The sequence below is a fragment of the Sceloporus occidentalis genome, unplaced genomic scaffold (assembly GCF_023333645.1).
Source record: "Sceloporus occidentalis isolate IW3139 unplaced genomic scaffold, rSceOcc1.0.p SCAF_6, whole genome shotgun sequence".
Classification (NCBI taxonomy): domain Eukaryota; kingdom Metazoa; phylum Chordata; class Lepidosauria; order Squamata; family Phrynosomatidae; genus Sceloporus; species Sceloporus occidentalis.
The window spans coordinates 14,156,677-14,176,867 of record NW_028316986.1 but is presented as its reverse complement, the minus strand read 5'-3'; the positions used below and the strand labels follow the sequence as shown (position 1 = coordinate 14,176,867).

The 20,191-nt window shown below is 39.0% G+C and overlaps 1 protein-coding gene across 4 annotated transcripts in view; it reads left to right on the top strand.

The window, feature by feature from the left end:
- Positions 1–20,191, top strand: part of EML6 (EMAP like 6) — a 194,780-nt gene that overhangs the window by 81,390 nt on the left and 93,199 nt on the right. For all 4 annotated transcript variants that reach the window (XM_089528905.1, XM_089528907.1, XM_089528904.1 and 1 more), the window contains exons 5-10: positions 337–522; positions 1,772–1,907; positions 7,580–7,781; positions 10,459–10,596; positions 15,526–15,782; positions 18,022–18,234. In XM_089528905.1, the coding sequence (XP_089385031.1) occupies positions 337–522; positions 1,772–1,907; positions 7,580–7,781; positions 10,459–10,596; positions 15,526–15,782; positions 18,022–18,234 (1,132 nt within the window). The remainder of the gene's footprint in view (positions 1–336; positions 523–1,771; positions 1,908–7,579; positions 7,782–10,458; positions 10,597–15,525; positions 15,783–18,021; positions 18,235–20,191) is intronic.

The window sequence follows — 20,191 nt, the reverse complement described above, 5'->3', positions numbered from 1 at the left end:
ATTAAATTATTATTATTATTATTATTATTATTATTATTATTATTATTATTATTATTCCAGATGGCCCTAAATTGGGTGGGCAACTGTAAGACATTGGAAAGCTTCTTGATCCCCAGAAGATGCTTGAGGGCTCTCACCCCTAGTGTGGCCTCTACTGTCCACCCTAATTTAAAACAAAAACCCTTCACGTTTTGGTCACACAGTGCCCCTTATGCTTCCTGGGGGCTGATAGGGGCATTTGGGGGCTGTTTGTGGCCTGTAAGAAGATATTTGCCAATTCTTGCTTTTAATCATCAGTGCTACAGTGATGAAACACACTCTTTTGTCATTTTCTAGTTTTGGACATTGTGTGGAAATGCCTTGACAGCCAAGAGAGGAATATTTGGGAAAACGGGAGACCTGCAAACTATCCTATGTCTGTCCTGTGCAAAAGATGATGTTACATACTCAGGTGCTTTAAATGGAGACATCTATGTCTGGAAAGGGCTCACCTTAGTCCGAACAATTCAAGGTGCTCATGGTGTAAGTTATCTTCTTGGTGCTGTGTTATGAAAACAAGGCTTGCCTTTTTTTAAAAAAAATGTTACTGATGTGATTGTGTTCTCTTAAATAGTTCTTAGGGAGTTAAATTGATTCTTGTGATACCCAGAAGATTTTATATCCTTAGCAGTATTACTTAATAGCATCTTGTATTGCTGCTGAAGCTGCTGGTCTTTATAGTTATGGCACTGATTTTGCTGTTTTTCAAATTATCTTGACAAGCATTAAAAGGTCTTTGCATATTTCAGTAAACCCTATCTTATTTAAGAGGATTTCTTTCAATAATGATAAATTCTAGGAGATCTAAATTATAACATTGTGGGGAAGAAAATGAGGAAATGTCCCATAACACAATGGAAAAGGACACGATTTGGTTAAAATTGTGCTAGTGGGGAATGATGGAATATGTGGGTTTTATTAATCGCTCCTTCTTCCTCATATATGAATGACAATCTGTTTGTGGAGCTCAATGCACATACAATCACAAGACCAATGATGAATTATACATGTAATGGACATACTGAAAATCTATCAATTGATATCATCATCATCATTTATTTATATATCTCTTCGTTTCAAAAAAGGGTTTCAATATGACATCAAAGCAGGGGAAGTTGCTGTTCAGGAAATTCAGTATTAAAATTCCCTTAGGAAACATGAGCCCTGTTACAAAATACTTTCGCATTGGTTGTAGAAAATATGCAAGTGACAAACATGAGCATATGAATGGAAACATCAAAGAAACAGAGTGATCAGGGAGCCTGGGCTGGTTGAAGACCCTCTTCAATGTAAAGCACAGGCACTGTAGTAGCAGACTTAGAAAACAAATGAATAGACTCTGATACCAGTTAAATGTTTTCCAAGAGCTGAACACAGCAGGATAATATGACTATTATGCCTGTTTTTGCTGCTTGCCTGGTGTCCTTTGGCAGGCCACAATTTACTGCTGGCAGTGATTTGTATTTGGCTTGATGGATCACACATTTGTTTATTTATTTAAATATTCATATGGTACTTTTCTGCAAAAAAGAAAAAGCAAATAAAAAAGGACCACAATGTTGCCACTGTTGGGAAGGTTTTGGTTCTCATAGCAGATATATGATAGAACCATCAAATTTTGTCAGTGTTTTGAATTTTCCTGGGGGAAAGTATATTTAACACACTGCAAAAAGGTTTGTGATCTAATATGTTTTATGATGAAAATATGAATGTATTGTTTGATAATTCACAGGCTGGAATTTTTAGTATGTATGCGTGTGAGGAAGGCTTTGCTACTGGTGGTAGAGATGGCTGCATCCGGCTATGGGACATGGATTTCAAGCCTATAACTAAAATAGATCTCAGGGAGACTGAGCAAGGATACAAAGGTAATAAAATGTTTATTTCTGCAATGAAATGTAATATGGAATAGATGGAAACACAGTTGGATTTTTAGTACCCATCGTTGGATGGATACATAATTGGTTGGAAAACTGTGCTCAAAGAGTAATCAGTGGAAGGAGGTCTTGATCATTTTCAGTCTGTTGGCCATCTTTTTGTTTTCCGTATTTTTTGGCATATTATTGCTTCTGTCTGAGTGCATTGTACCAATTCAACTGGGATATTGGTCAGTTCTTGGGGATTTATTTTTTGCAATTTCTCTTATTGTCACTGCCACTTTGCTTTTTAGAATTCGGGGTTCATCTTCATGCGTTTCTTCGTTCCATGTATCAATCATTTTCTCATCTCATTTATACACTCTTCTGTGTATTTCTTCCAATGTCTTTTTATTCCACTTTGTTTTTGTATTGTGTTCTTATTTTCTCCATATAGCAACCCTCCTCTTGATTTGAATTTACCTTTGATATCTCAGTTTTTTTGAACCGATTTCTCATTTCCCCCTTTAGTTGTTGTCTTCTATTTCTCTGCATTGGTCATCACAGTAATTCTCCTTAGCTCTGCACACTTGACATTGCACTGTTGTGTTTATGTTTCTGGCTTTGTTCCTATCTCCCTTTGCTTTTGCCTCTCTTCTGGCTTGTACTGCCTGAAGTGTTTAATCTGCCGTCCACTGTTTCCTCTTTTTCTTTTTGGCCACTGTTACTGTTTTCCTGCATTCTTCCTTGATTATGTCATTGCTTTCTGTCCACGGTTCTTCAGGTTCACAGTCAATTATATTTAATAGTGCAAATCTATTTTTTACATTGTCAGTGAATTCTTCTGAGATATTATTCAGGTGATTTTGGTCTTCTTTAGTTTTACTCTAATTTTTCTTATAAGCAGTTCATGATCTAGAGCTTCTCCATCTTCTTCAAATTATAGAGGGAGAATTGCCAGATGTCCAAGTGGGGTCCAGGAAAGGCAAAGGCACTAGGGACCATATTGCAAACATATGATGGATAACAGAGCAAGCCAAAGAATTCCAGAAAGAAATCAGCATGCACTTTATTGACTATAGCAAGGGCTTTGAGAGTATAGATCAGAAAAGCTGTGGAATTCTTTTAAAGAAATGGGAGTGTATCCAAAGTGGAATGTATCCACAGATTCCAGTCCATCAACAGTGAGTTGAACAGAGACAGTAGTTTCCTGGCACTTTACATACATTTCAACGCTATCTAAACCCTCATTCTCACAAGGGTACCCTTGACCACCTCTTCACATCTCCTCTCTGGTTCCCACACTACTTTCCAATACTCATTCATATGGTTATCTACTTCCTTGGCTTTAGGTAACATCCTTCCTCTTGCTTTTGTCCCCTAATGACCATTGTTAAAACTTAACCTGTCATGTCATTTCCATACCCACAAGGTTTTGAATTTCATTGGACAATCTTAGAAGCAACCAGCTAATATAGATCTGTCTCTGGACTCACCATCTCATGCATCTGAGGAATTAGGCCAAGTCTATGAAAGGGCATGCTCCCAGCTTCTTTCTTTCAGTAGGTCTCAAAGGTGTTGCAAGATTATGTTGCATACCAGTTTTCCAAACTTACAGCCTATGTCTTTGAATTCTAAGAAATATTAAGATAGCTATTGTTCTTGAGCCCTCCCAGGAATAATGAATCTGTCTGTAATCTATCCTGTGCACACTTGGGGCTAAATTACGTTGAACACATGGAAAGTCTATATAATTACCCATTGTACTTCTATTTCAAAAACTCCATAATATGTTAAGACATTTATTCTGTAGTAAATTGAATGAGCGAGGACTGAAACAGACAGCCCTGAAGCAGTGGCTTGATGCTACTTCTTTGATGATTGCCAGATCAGGGCTGTGGCAACCACAGCCCCAATCTGGCTTTTCTCCAGACCAAACAGAAGCTGCAGAAACCAAAAGCTGGTTTTTCCACTGCCACCCCAGCTTTCTGGTGCTCCTGTAGCATGTGGCATATAAATGCTGTGGCACTGGAGCTCTGCAAAGCTGCCCACCATGTGGTCAGGCGGGCAGCTTCACGGCAGCTTCCTGACAGCTTGGAGGCATGTGTCATCTAAACAATATGCTCCCAAGTCTCTGGAAAGCCGCTGGTTTCGTCCCTTAATTAGCTTTGTGTTAACTTCAGTTGATTCCACATTTACTACTGGAGAGATTTGTTTACACATAGTGTGAGGATAGCATTATTTGATGGGCAAAGATAAAATCTTCTTGTGTACAGCTAGATTTGAAGCATTCCTTTGAAAGTTCTGATCACCACCTCTTTGTCTGAAGACCCTTCATGACCAAAAGCAAGTAGAGTAATTAAGATGACATTGGTGTTTACCAGTCTCTAGAAATCAGTCCTTCATTTAACATGAAAAGAAAATTGCTAACTCCCCAGTCACTCCAGGCCAAAGTTTGCCATGATTAATTTTAGGTGAGGGAAACCAAGTGCATTTAAAATAAAAATAAATAAATTTTATTTCTACCCCGCCCTTCCATAGATATGATCAGGGCGGCTTACAAAATTTTTAAAACATTCCAATACAAGATAAAAATACAATATAACAGTTAAAAAATTACTACAAAAACGGGAACAGGAAAACAATAAAATATACATATCAGGGGCAAGGAAAAGAGAGAAGGAGTTTACAACGGTCCAGGGTCGAAAGGGAAAAGGAGGGCAGGAAAATAAACAGACAATCTAAGGTGGGAAGGCCAGCTGGAATATATATGTTTTCAGCTGTTTCTTAAAGACAGCTAATGAGGTGGCGGAGCGAAGCTCTGCAGGGAGCTTATTCCAGAGAGAAGGGGCAGCAGTAGTAAAAGCCCTCTGTGAGGTCCGTATCAAGTTGGACCTAGGGACCTCCAACAATTTAGTCCCGGAAGTTCTGAGTGTGCGAGGCGGATTATATGGGGAGAGGCGGTCCTCCAAGTACCCTGGGCCCAAGCCATTTAGGGCTTTATAGGTCAAAACCAACACCTTGTATTGAGCTCGGAAGCAAATAGGCAGCCAATGAAGGTCTTTTAAAATAGGTGTTATATGGTCCGACCTGGAACTACCAGCGACCAGTCTGGCTGCCATGTTCTGCACCAATTGCAGCTTCCGGGTTTGGTACAAGGGTTGCCCCATGTAGAGCGCATTGCAGAAGTCTAATCGAGAGGTTACCAAAGCATGTACAACAGATTCAAGGTCCTTTCGGTCCAGGTAGGGACGCAGCTGGCGTATCAGCCGTAGCTGATAACAAGCACTCCTGACCGTCGCATCCACCTGAGAAGTTAGCTGGAGTGACGAATCAAGGAGTACTCCCAAGCTGCGCACCGAGTCCTTCAGGGGGAGCGTGACCCCATTCAGGACCGGGTGACAGATCTCACCACCCGAAACCGGGGAACCTATCACCAGTACTTCCATTTTCCCTGGATTCACACTGAGTTTGTTCTCCCTCATCCAGCCCATTACCGACGCCAAGCAGGCATCTAGAGGAGAGATGCCATCCTTAGTTACTGCATCAGTCGGAGACATAGAGAAAATTATCTGGGTGTCATCAGCGTACTGATAACACCGCGCCCCATGTCTCCGGATGATCTCTCCCAGCGGCTTCATGTAAATGTTGAATAGCATAGGGGACAAAATCGCTCCCTGAGGGGACACCAGATGTCAGGGCCCTCCTATCGGAGCGACAGTCCCCCAGCTCCACCATCTGGGATCTGCCCGAGATTTAGTGTTTATCTCTTAAGAACAGGATAGAAGACATTCAAGGAAGAGCAAGGGTATGTATTTTCTCCTTGCCTCTGTGTGTATTTGTCAGTAACTAGCTAATTGCAGAGTTTATTTCACAATGTACACAAATTCATGTATTATCTTTTGGTTGTGCTACAGTAGTTCTAGGCTAACCTGCATTTTGGAATTTTCAGAATGTCAAGAGAAAATCACCACAACGTGTGTAAGAACATGATCTTTTCTTCAGAATTATAAACAGAATAGGGTGCCATCATTTATTTATAAATGTCATGTGCCTCAGGTGCGCTATTGCAAAAGGCAAATCATTTATCCTCCTGCAGGTGTCTAAAATGCATATCGTTCCTGTACGAAAGTTAAGTCTTGTTACTAAAGAAGGAAATCACTCATTAGGGGGTCAAATTAATGCAATCGGTGAGCTCTGAATATATAGAGAACACTTTAAAAGAAACTGCAGGGATGTAGCGTTTTGAAAACATTGATTTCTAATTGGCCAATTAGAACTGGCTTCCATTGCAGAGATTCTACGGACTTTCAGTGAGAATTAACAGTTGTGTAGCACTCATCTGTGTGCGTTTTGGTAATGTAGCCATTTTGGATCACTAACACACATAGAGAGAGAAATGGATATTTGTTTCCCTCTCAGATAAAGACACTTTCATTATAGCTCTTAGGAAACAATGAATTGTGCCTTTGTATATATAAAACGTCAACTGCTATTTAAACTGAAAAACAGAAAGACTGTATATTGTAAATAGGTGTGACCAGTTCTCATCTGATCTTGAAAGCTTAGCAGGGTCAGCCCAGGTTAGTAATTTGATGGGAGACCACCAACAAATACCAGATGCTATAGGCTATATTTCAGAGGAAGGAACTGGCAAAATCACCTCTAAGTATTCCTAGCCTAAGACAACCCTAAGAAATTCATGGTATCAACAGACAACTTGAAGGGCGCACACGCGCACACACTCACACACATTCCTAAATTAACTTTAAAATGCATATGGAATTTTTAAAAAAATCTCAAATATTATCCAAATAAGACCCATCTATATACTGTGGCCTGCTAGATACCTAATAGACACACACACACTTTTCCTGTATTCACTCTAAGGGTACTCTCCACGGATAGCATTGATCTTTGCAAGTGATACTGTTGTTTAAATCTTTGTGAAGGGCATTATTTGCATGCAGGGCATCTCCCACATTAAAATCCTGGCATATCCAAGATTAAATGATCTGGTAGCAAATGGCAAAAGAAAGACTTTTGGCTGTAATGTTGGAAAGCTGCTAAGTAAATAGTACTGACCACATTGACTAATGCAAAGGAAGGCAACTTCCTTTCTTCTTTAACATCACTACAAAGGGCCAGTTAACCAACCAATCAGCTGCATTTTAAAAGATATGGTTAGTTTCAAAATCTCTTTGTCACTGAATTTGTAGATAACAAACAAGCAAAAATTGAGTTCAAATATTAGGATTCTCCCTAATTAACAACTTTGAATACTTACATCAGTCCCTATGTGTATTGACTTGGAGATACATCTGACAGTGTTCATTAATGCTTACCTACAGGTATGTGTATAAGGGACTGAACCTCAATGAACCATTGTTTTGCTAGGAAATTTGCTCATTTTTCAAGGTCTAGTGATAATTATTTTTGCTTAATATCTGTTTCTGTTTGTATTTTAATTCCTGCATTTTTATAATTACACTGAATTACAAATGATGGCATTCAAGGACAGTAGGCATAATTCAGGCAAGTCTGTGAATTTAATATTTCATTGCTTTTGAAAACAATGACACTTGAAATTAGACTTAAACAATGAGACTTAAAAATACAGTGTCCACTATAAAAAGAATGGGAAGTATTCATTGTTGTTCTAAGATTGTTCTGCACCTTCTCAGGTTTGTCTATCCGAAGTGTATGCTGGAAAGCAGATCGACTTTTAGCAGGGACACAGGACAGTGAAATATTTGAGGTGATTGTGAGAGAAAGAGATAAACCAATGCTAATAATGCAAGGTCACTGTGAAGGCGAGCTGTGGGCTCTGGCAGTACATCCCAAGAAACCATTGGTTGTTACTGGCAGTGATGATCGATCTGTACGGTAAGGCAAGAACATACGAATATCCATGAATTTTCCTCATGTCCATTATGGGCAGCCATCATGCTTTTCAAGAATTTGTAATGGCTTAAGAATCGTCATCATTGCTGATCAATTAAATCCAACACATTATTTGATTTAAAAAAAACACATTCACCTAATATAATGTAATCATTTGTTTGTATTCATTATAATAGCATTTATATTCCACTGCCTCAGTGCAGGAACAGGCCTTCGGAGTAGTAATTATTGGTAGTACTCAGTCTTCTAAAATAAATCCCAGCAATGCCCAGTATGAGATAAGGAATTGACAAGTCCTACCCACAGATTTACAGTATAAATAAAGACACATGATGAAGCGGAAGAGTCTTTGGGGAAAGGCAGATATAAAGTTAATAATAATCATCATCATCATAGGGATAAGGAAAAGCAGAATATTGTTAGCAGCCTATATTTACCTTTATGTTTTTCTGTTCAGGTCCATAGATTTACAGAGGCAAATGCTTTGAGGTTAGAGGCACATTCAGTCCTGTCACAATATCTGAGGTAGCTGTGGACGTTAGTTCTATATCATTTTTTTCTCATAGCAAGATATAAGTGTTAAATGTACTGAAACACCAGTATAGCTTCCAGTATCTCAATTCTGACTTACTTATTAAGTAACTTTTCTTGTGAAATGCAACATTCAGTATAAATTTCAGATGATCACTGTGGTAAGGTGTCTAATGGAATAAACTGTAATGGCACTTGGGCAGGATTCTTTGGACTGGTTAAGTTTAATACAAGTCAGTCTTCAAGATAAGTGTATAGCTGGAGTTTGAAAGGAAAAAGAAGTGATCTTCTTGACTTTCTCTGTATGGTACATTTCTTACAATACAGTGCAAAAGATATAAGACAAACTCACTTAGATTTTCAACTTTTTGTGTACACATTGAATCCACCCCATCCCTCTGCAATTATGTACACTAATAAAATGATCACTGTCAAGCTATTGGTGTGCTGAGACAGCCTCGAAGTATCCATGAAGTCCCTAATTGACCCCAATAGGATAGCATGGATATTGAATTCTCACACCATATGAACAGGATGTCCCTCTGCCCTCTCACCTCATTGGTCACATAGGTGAACCCACCCTCCAGAGAAGCAGCAGGATGCTGGGTGACCTGCCCATGGAGCTCCTGCAGTTATGACAGTCACAGCGCTAAGGATGAGGGAATGGGCCAGCCATAACAACGTGGTGTCACCCTGGCTGACCCATGTAGACATTGCTTTGCCACCACACTGCGTGTGGCCCAGTCTGTGCAGCCACCATTGTCCAGAGCATGATGCTCTTGACCGGTCCCAGACTTACCACTAGTACAGATAGGGCCTTACTGGCTGGATGTAATCCTTCTCATGTAGATTAAAGACTTTCTGTTATAAACTTCATCTTCATTCATGTCCTGCGCACTTGGGGTGCTTCTGAGATTTCCTGTTTCCTGTGGGAGACTAGAGTAGGCTGCTGGGCAAAGCTAGTGTTGGCAAAACAGATCCTTTGGTGTCATCCAGACTAGAAGGTAGGGAGCAGTTCCCTTTACGCAGTAGAAAGCAGTCACATCTTAAATTGTATTTATGTCTTTGATATCAATACCAAATATACATATTATTTAATTCTTTACAGAAATAACCAATGTGAAGAACTCTCATGGATTGGCTTAGTCGGAAACAGAAGTGTTCCTTCACAAATAAACCTATTTAGTGTAAACTAACAGAGAATTTACCACACAGAGGCAAATTACATAAATCCTGTATAGAAACAGGATTTAAAAGTCTGGGGAAAAAACACTTTTGCGGGTTGTTTTTCGGCCATGTTTGTGTAAAGGAGAAATAACGCAACATTAGCCCAAATGGAAAGTCACCAAAACTCACTCCTTTTTACTTTCAGAAGTTCCCAAAAGTAAAAAGGAATGGCTTTTGGCAACTTTCTGTCCAGGTTAATGTCATGTTATTTCGCCTTTACAAAACATCATGTGAAAATCTACCCGCACTTGTGGGTTTTGTCCACTTTTTGTTTGGGTTAACCCCTGACATCATTTGAGAATCTACCAGCTTTTGTGGTTTTTTTCTAGTTTAAATTCTAGTTTCTGCATGGAATCCATCCCGTGTGATAAACTCCAGAGTACTAAATGAAGCATTTTAGTTGCTTTGCATTGTGCACGGATATTTGAATGTTTACAAAAATATTATTTCATCAGTGCACATAACTATGCAGGAGGGTAGGATGAAATCATTGTGTAAGAAGGAAGCTGAAAATCTGGGCAGGTATGGTTCAAATCCTCTTTAGAATTTAACAGTTGTAAACATTGTTGCCTTTCCTCAGCCCCAAATTCAGCTTTTAAGCTTCACAACTCACTTGATAAGGTCTGGGCAAATCAATTCTAAGCATCATAATTTTTTTTATTGTAACACCCAAATTAAAGTAAATGCTTTATGTTGAATGAGACCTTTCTATGAATTCATTATGTGCAGAGTGAAAAAGGTTGATGTCAGGTTTTCAAATACAAAGTAAAGTCTGTATAATAGGAGGTGAGAGCTGCATCTAGAATCTGGGTAAAGGTTTCTGTGGCCAAGAATGAATGAAGGAATGGCACATTCTAATATTAATAGGCAGTGTTCTTTAATCCATTTTTTTCTTATTTAGTTTATGGAGCCTCGCTGACCATGCCTTGATTGCCCGTTGCAATATGGAGGAAGCTGTGCGGAGTGTTTCTTTCAGCCCTGATGGATCTCAGCTGGCACTGGGAATGAAAGATGGCTCTTTCATTGTTCTGAGAGTAAGGTGAGGAAAAAGAAAATAAAATTTAACTTTAACTAAGCAAAAGTTGAACCATCTCTAAAAATGGTCATTGGCCTGATTGAGATATAACATTCTAATAATAAACCATGGTAAGTCAGGCTGAGAATGAGTTCTAGCTTTCAGGTTTGGTACTTATATCCTAGCTTATTAAATTTCAGGTTACCATGATCAGATCCTGATTTCATATTCTAGTTTGCAAGATGCTCTTAATTCATTATTTCTTTATTAAAATTCTCACAGAAAATCATTCATAAAGCTTATTTGGAGTTTCATGCATCATGGCTAATTAGACCAAAATGGTTATGGCTGAACTGGACTATTTTGTATACAAAGGGATCTTGTAGCATCTTTGATACTAAGAGATGAAACAGACTGTCTAGATGAAGTGGCTTCCAGGAAGCTGTGCTCTGGTCCTTAGGATCGTAGCAAAAAGGAGCCGGGATAATCCAACTCCTGGCAATGCCAGTTAGCCCCTGCATCCACGGCCCACCTTAAGAGCAGGCCGTGAAGACAGTGGAGTTCCGACCCTCTCCTGGCTGGAGTGGACTTAGGTTGCTCTTTTATACCCATCTATTTCAGGCCTAAGTGAAAGAAAAAAGCTTGTAGCATGAGGTTTCATAGACTTGAGCCTACTTCCTCAGACGCATGAGGACTATTTTGTGTATAAGTGGTAGTTCATGTAAACTCAGTGAAGAATATGCATAAAACCAGGAATTGGTCACCTTCATGTTAGGAATGTAAAAAGTATTTGTTAATTTGTCAGATTGTTAACAAATAAAATAATGTTTTGCTATGTGAAGCACCCCATTGAGCAAAAGGAGAAGAGACTCATACTTTTTTCTATGCAGAAACGATGGTTTTTCCACAAAAAATTGTTTTCCAGTAGGAAGAAAATGTTGTCCCATGGTAAAAAATGTATTTTGTGCAAACACATTTTCTGCACAAAAACAGTATATTTTGTGTAAACACATTTTCTTCACATATATCTTTGCACAAACAAATGATACAAACTACAAATTATAGTCAAAATTGCACTGAAAAACTTGTATTCTCATGTTTGTTGTTGTTATGTACCTTCAACTCTGACTTGTGGAGACCCTGTCCTAGGGTTTTATAGGCAAGGTTTATTCAGAAGAGGTTTGCCACTGCCTTTCTTTTCAGCTGAGAGAGTTTGGTTTGCTGAAGGTTACCCAGTGGGTTTTCATGGCCATGTGGAGATTCAAATTCTGGTCTTCCAAGATCCTAGTCCAACACTTGAAGCAATACACCACAGCAAAGTGTTGAAATTATTTGTTCCTGCATGCAAGATTGAAATGTGAATCCCTCCTTCATACAAAGGCACGGAGAATGAGCAAAACCATGAATAGGGAATTTCACATGTCTTGCAAGGTGCATAATGCATATTGGACAAACATACATAATCTTTGATCCTGGCCTAAACGGTATAGGAGATATAGTTGGAATCTGTACATGTTCACCTATTTAAAATAACAATCCTTTTTCAAAACTTTGGATTACAATTTTTTAGCTTGTAACACCACTGTTAAGTAATTCTCCAGAACTGTATGGCTGAAAAAAATGTAACATAAAAGTGCTTTTTATTGCAAGATGAATAAATAATTAAACTTTTATTTGTATCCCGCTTTTTGTTAAGACAATCAAAGCGGCGTACATCATTAAAATAGTACAACAATATATGCACACTATCCCCCCCCTTAATTAAGGATTAAAATTACATAATCATTAAAATCAAAGACAGTGGGTGAAATCATAGCTTATGTGGGCGATAAGCATGGGCTGAAGATAGGAGGATTGTTATGAATGTAAATATATAAAAATTTGGTTACTAAATATTAAATTAGTATTATTGTTGGTTTCCTTGGCCAGTTAATTGTTCATTGGTGCAGTTCTATACCTGTCTGATCAAAAGCAAGTCCCCCATTGGAGTACCCTAGAAGCTGGATATATTCTATCTTTCACCTTATGAGTACTCTCTAAAAGAGTGGTTTTATTTAGATTTATGGCTCTTTTGATAATCTCCCTATGATTTCCTATTTTGCATCCTATCTGTTCTTTAAGGGGTTCGGAATTCCAGATTCTATCCCAGTAAGGAAATTGATGAATTTCCATTCCATCCTTCAGGAGACACATCTCTGAGAAAGCCATTCCACCCATTCAGTTCCACACAAGTTTATGTAATCTAATGGGGTTATATACAGCCCCCTGGTAGGGCTCTGAGAACTGTTCTGAGGATCCTTTGTTCAGTTGAGTGAGAGGAAAGAGGGAGATAGGCTATACTTAAAAGTACAGGGGTGCTTGACTATAGCACACTCAATAATTCCTCAGTCAGATATTAAAGGTTTTAGAATGCAGTTGTTCAGAGATAATAGAGGACAATGTAAGTTCAGTGAGCATTTGTTTCTGCTTTCATTCAGGTTTCACAGAGCCATCTGGAGGCATTGAAATGATTATGCCAAATAAAAAGCCTTCATTGTACTTTGCTGCATAGATTCTCTCTCTCTTTCTCTCCCCCCCCCCTGTGTTGTTGTTGTTGTTGTTAACTGCTCTTGAGCCAATGTCCCACGAGAACCCTATGGATGAGACATTTCCAAGACTCCCTGTCCTCCTACTTAGTTACTGCAAAGTCATACCTGTGACCTCCTTAATAGAGTCCATCCATTTAGCATGTGGCCTTCTTCTCTTTTTGCTTCCCTCTACCTTTCCTGGCATGCTTGTCTTTTCTAGTTAGTTGTGTCTTCTCATGATGTGGCCAAAGTACAACAGCCTCAATTTCGTTATCTTGGCTTCCAGGAAGATTTTTGCTTGATGTGCTTTAGGGCCCATTTGTTTGTCTTTTTGGCTATCCATGGAATCCTCAGTACTCTTCTCCAGTTATATGTATCTATCTATATATCTGGAGAGGATACTGAGGATTCCGTGGACAGCCAAAAAGACGAACAAGGGCAGAAACACACACACACACAGTTGGATGTCTAGATAGGCAGGACATATCATAGTGAAATTATCAAAAGGGCCATAAATCTAAATAAATTCTTTGTTTAAAAGAGCACTCATAAGAGGAAGGACAGAGTTCCACAGAGTTAAATTTAATTTAATTCACAACAGTAGAACTTCTGATGGGCTCTTGCTGCCTAACTAGAAATGACAGTGGACACCATTCTGCTGTTTGTTGCCTCTGCAATATTTTTGTTTTTTGATAGAAAAAAATCCAGTTAGACCAGCTGCAAGGTGTTTCTACATGTTCCACCATTGTAACAGAAATGTCAGGAAACTTAAATTTCTAGGATTGGCAGAGCAATAGGATTGGCAAGAGGACCTAGTAATTGAAAATCCATAAGTTTATTTCCAATTGTCGACAAAGGAAAACAATGAACTCAGTGGAATTCAAGTTCCAAAAGCTGAGACCCTGAACAAGACAAAATGGCTCTTTTTATATTATTCAAGACAAAGAAGCTTCTTCAATACACCTGATTGGCTAATTACAATTTAAACATACAGAATTCTTACAATCAGAACAGAAATACATGCATATATTAAAACTGCATCATCACTCCTTACCCCCTCCTGTAGGAATTCAGTGGCTTTCCTCCTAACCTTGCTTCTGAATGTCAACTATGTATCCTTATCTCAGTAGTTTATGTTATGTCTTTTTACTGGTGCCAGCTTCCATCCAGGTCAAGACGCACTCATTATTCCTTTGCTCTAGTTTTTCTAAACTCCAAGCCTTTATTTCAAAAACCATCTCTCTGGCTGACAAGGGTGACTCCATCTTTCTATAGTTTTTTTATTTCAATTGTGGGCATAAGGGCAGTAAGCATTTTGGATCCAGCCCATCAACCTCTGTAGCATGTGTTCTTTACCCTCTCCCTAAAACCAGCCTCACAGAGGAAGCCGCTGATAAAATATGTGCAGGGTTTGAGAGGGAGTAAGGAATTGGACATTGGAGAGGTCAGAGCTTTGGCACTGGTCTTGGAGGACAACATATAATAATTTTTGACCACTAAAATACCATCCAAGGGCCATACGATTGCAATTCTACAATTTCAGTCCTCTGATTTTTTTTTAAACTTTCAAGGAGTTAGATTGCAAAAGCAAGATTACAGTTTAATATTGAAAAAACAAAAGTAATGACCACAGGGGCTTTACATAACTTGAAAGTGGATAATGAAGACACAGTAATACATAGATTTTCTGTATGGCTCAGTCATAAATCAGAATTGAGATTTCATTAAAAAATAATCAGAAGAATAAAACTTGGTAGGGAAACTATGAAGGAACTAGATAAGATTCTCAAGTGTGAAAACATGTTATTAAATACCAAATTCAGAATCCTCAAAGGCATAGTACTGCAGATTTCCCTGTATAGATAGATAAAAACTGAAAATCTACTCATTGGGATGCTGGAGGAAAGTACTACAGATATCAGGGCTACTAAAAAGAGAAATGAATGGGTCCTAGAGCAAGCCAGGCCTGAACTCTTACAAGAAATGAAAATGACTAAACTGAGGTTGTCATACTTTGGACATAACATGAGACAACATCACTCATTGGAAAAGACTGTAATGCTTGGTAAAGTAGAAGGCAGTAGAAAAAGAGGAAGACCTCACTATAAATGGACTGGATTCAATCAAGGAAATCTCAGTTTGCCTGACCTTAGTAGAGCAGTTGATGTCTAGGGATCTTGGAGGTCTCTAATTCTTATGGTTGCCATAACCTAATGTCAACTGGATGGCAAATAACAACAACAACAAAAACAGGAACCATAAAGCAGAGTGCAAATTATTCTTAAGCAAACAAATCCTGTGTTTTTGAAGTATCATGAGTTTGGATGAGAGGGGCATTTTGCACTTACAGGTCCACTGCTAATATTTTCAACCCCTGCTTTTGCAGAGATATGACAGAGGTAGTTCATATCAAAGATCGGAAAGAAGTAATTCATGAAATGAAATTTTCACCAGATGGCTGCTACCTTGCAGTGGGGTCCAATGATGGTCCAGTGGATATCTATGCAGTTGCTCAGCGGTATAAGAAAACTGGAGAATGTAACAAATCTTCTAGTTTTATCACCCATATTGACTGGTCTTTGGACAGTAAATTCTTGCAAACTAATGATGGTGCAGGAGACCGTTTCTTCTACAGGATGCCATGTAAGTTCAGAACACCTCTTCATTAGCCATAATTTAAAATTTGTTTATAAATTGATACAGGACCTACCTTCAGACCTTAAATCTAGGTAATGTCTGAACTAGATGTGACGTGGGGGAAGATGTTATGTTGTGGAAGAGGGCTTAGTATTGGTATTTGGCTGCTATTTATGATATACTAGAGGCTAAATAAAGCACCACCTGCTCATATGTTTGCAGTGCTTGGCAGGTTTGAAATCCCCATAGATTTTCATTTAGCTCACAAGAGTTCACATGTTACACCGAACATCTCTAAGGGTGTTTTACTTATTTTATGGCAGTAAAACTATTGTAGCCATTTAGCTCTTTTTCAAAAAAGCAAGAGATGATTTTGTTGTCTCTGATCAGTGTTCAGACATTCAAGATATAAAGCACACACATTCCTGAAGCCCTGTGTTTAAATTCTAGACCACAGAACAAATTGCTTCCTGCAGAGGCTTCCTTCAGACATAAAAGATTTCATACTCAAAATTGCAGCTTTAGGCCAGCCTTCTAGTGAGCTCTGTCATCATGAAAGATTATGATCTTTATTTAGAGCTGTGATCCCCAGTAAAATAAATGGAATACATCAGATTACATTGGTGCACCTTTGTTTTTAAATGGTGGGAGATGGCAAAGAGAAAGTGAGGGTTAAACATAAATTCACTTTTAGCAGAAACCCAGTTAAAGGGTTTAATCATTAGGCAGTTTTGCGGTAGCAGCAGAAGCTGCTTTGTCTCTCCCTCCTCTCTTCATGACATGTGTGGAGAAAACTGAAGTCTTGTTGGGCTCCTATTTCAGCAAGTGCCAAGGGAGCTGATAGTTAAACAAGAAAAAGGTACAAAACTGCTTCTGCCACCCACAGTAATATATGATAAAACTCTCCTGCACAATTTCATTTTTACATTTTTTCTGCCCTGCCCCTCAAGAATATTGCCAAACTTACTGATCTTCTTTTGGAAGTTTTAAAAATGGGGTGGAGTAATTGGTTCAGCTTCAAAATTTTATAATTGACAATTGCTGTCCTCCATAGCATCCAAAATTAGGAGATTGCTGTTTCTGTACCTCTGCCGGGAACTATAAATGAATATTGCAAACACAGTCACAATTTAAATACAGATTTTTCCTGAACAACAATGCAACAGGTTACATACTAAACTGAGCACATATCCAATGTCCCAAAGTCCCATGCCTCCAGTAAAATGTCATTGCAGAACTTTACAAACTGCAGGAATTATATTGCTATATACTGTATGTATTCAAAGATACAGCTGTGTTAGTCTGTAGAATCAGTACGTGGAAAAATCTTGTAGCACCTTTGAGACTTCAGTTAGTCTCAAAGGTGCTACAAGATCTCTCCACATATTCCTATATGTTGCTCAACAATGTTGCAATCTTGCATCTTGTCCTTAAAGACAATATAAGATGTAAAACAGATGCATATGTGTAATAGAAACTTCACTATAAGGAATTTTCCTTTTTTTTTTTTGTCCTCGTAAATATGTAACTGAAAATTCTACTTTTCAAGGTAGAAGGGAGCTAATCCTTGCAATTGCTCTCTAGCTGTACTCCTCCCATTTCTGAAGTGAGCTAGTAAAGACTGCCGCCTCTTTAGTGTTTCCCTACACAGGGTATACATTTCACTGTAACATAATAGTAGAGCTGGATTTATCTGAGCAAAGCCCAGGAACTACTGTATTGGGTTGGCTAGAACTATATTATTATTATTATTATTATTATTATTATTATTATTATTAGATAGTTACATGTCCTCAGATGCTGTACCAGTAGACATGACAAGAAAAATGTTTTTATGTAAACTGCATCTGGACTGGGGAGTTTCAAGAGAAGATAGTAATCTCAGTTTGTATTGAGTTAGAGCTAAAGGATTCACAGTGAACATAGTGATATAGGACACCTTTAGACTGTTTGACAAGCTAACTCAGTATTATTTACTGTACCTGTGGCTTTCCAGGGACTTGGCGGGTTATCCCACTGCATCATGAAATGTTATATATTAAACCACGGATCTTTTACTTGCAAAGCATGTACTCAACCTCTAAATTACAGCCCTTCAGTACCCTATTGCACTCATGTAGATAAGATGATGTGGAAAGAATCCCCCATGCTAAAAAGTTTGAAAAATGCTGAGATAGCAATGTGTGTCCAGCTGCCTGTGAAACATCAGTGGTTAAAAAAGTTTTTAAACTTGCTTTTCTTTTAGCTGGGAAACATGTACTAAGCAAAGATGAAATCAAAGGGCTTCATTGGGCTTCGTGGACCTGTGTGGTGGGATCAGAAGTGAATGGAATATGGCCCAAGTACAGTAATATTATAGACATCAACTCTGTGGATGGAAATTATAATAATGCAGTTATGGTGACCGGGGATGATTTTGGATTAGTTAAATTGTTCAGATTTCCTTGTCTAAAGAAAGGTAAGACACTGTTCTGATTTCTTATGTTGATGATGGTCAGATGATGTTTCCTTGATAGTTGAGATTTAAGATTCCTGAATTAATTAAAGCGCATTGTACAGCAGAGTGGAGAAAGTATGGCTTGCAGACCCTGCATGGCTCTCCGGTGCCTTTTCTATGGCCCACTGGGTCCTTCTGTCCCCTGCTCCCCGCCACTCCCAAATTTGATGATTATTTATTCCACACATAAATAGTCAATAGAACTCTCAAAAACTCTAGTGGATGGTATTCACTACTTTGCTGCTTTTAGGTCTCTTGGACAGGGTCTCATTATTTGGGGGTATTTCGTGTCTGAAAAGACATATCCTGACCTGAAACAGGTGTGTGTTATGACAAAGAAGCCAGTGGTATCCCCAAAAAGTTTGGGAGGACAGTTTTTTATCCCCCCCCCCCCTTTGGGGGAGTATAGAAATAGGGCATATGTTCCTTCAGGGTCCTGTGATAGGCTAGTGCAGCTCCCAAACTTTCCCTTACATGATTGTGAGGGAACTAGATAGCTAAAATGCAATGGATGTGCGTAGGAGGAGTACATTTTACACCCAACTGGAAGAAGAAGGAGCCCTCATGGTGTAGTAGTTAAATGCTGGTCCTGCAGCTACAACGTTGTAAGTTTGATCCTGGAGGGCTCCAAGGTCGGCTCAGCCTTCCACCCTTTCATAGGTTGGTAAAACAAGTACCCAGCTGGTTGGGGGCAATTGGCTTACACATTGTAAACTGCTCAGGGAGTGCTAGTTCACTGATAAGCAGTATAGAAATGTACTTGCTATTGGTAAAAAGCCTTGGATGCCTGTAATTCTTCTTCTGATTCATGTCATACTATGTGTCTACTTACTGCTTGCTTTCTACTCACTTCCCGGTATATGGATTTGTATATAAGGAGATATCGCTGAAATTATATCTGGCAGGAGTTGTTCCTATACCTTTTATCAATTAGAAAAGTGTGGAGCATATACACTATATGTCATGTTGCCAACAAAATATACAAAGATTTGGCCCGACCTAGAGGATGTTTGTGGGCAGTCAAATTGAAATTTCTGCCCCTTCTCCTTCTCATGTGATAACTAGGGTACTTAAGTCACACCCCAAGCATGCCCACTGATCGCTCAAAATTGACATTAAAGTGAAATTGAACAATTACATGGGACATTATAGCAGGACAGTACTGGGGAAAGAAAATCATGACTGGATTTTTGTCAGCGCAACTTCTGGGGTCCAACAACCACTGTCAGCAACTCCAACAAGTCCTGGGGTTAAATCAGACCCTTGGAGCAGAGCTGGCAAATTTCCAGAAGCCGAAGCGTGGCTCCAAAGTCCAAGTTGGGATGACAGCAACTGGATGTCTTCCAGGAACTGCAGCAATGCAGGAACCTCCGGGGACACACAGCAAACCGATGCTATAGCTTCTTCTGATAAACCACCAGAGAAACTAAGTCTCCCAAAGTGCTCTTTATTCACAGTGCTGTTATACAAAACTAGATCTCTAAAACTCCAAACCATACCAATCCAACTCCTTCTACAAACCCACAAGCTATCCCTTGCAACCTCTGGGTTTATATAGTCTCCAGACCATGTGGTCTCCCAAACCCAGTGAGTTCAGGTGTGTAACCATGTCATGTGTCTCCTGTGCAATCCAGACACATGTTTCATCATCCATGGCTACGTGCACTTGGACACTGAAGTGTCCTTGAGCCAATAAGCTTCAGCTGTGCTGATCAGCCTTGCCACTCTGCTGAATGCTCATGGCCAAACACACACACATCAAGCATTTCCCTGTGTGCTGTGTTTTAACCCTTCAAATCCCTGACAAGTTTTGCATTAATAAGAAAGAAATGCTTTCTGAATGGTTTCCCACCAGGAGAACAAGAGAAGGGAATGTCAGGTGATAAGCCCTAACTGAAACTGCTGTTATCCTGATGTA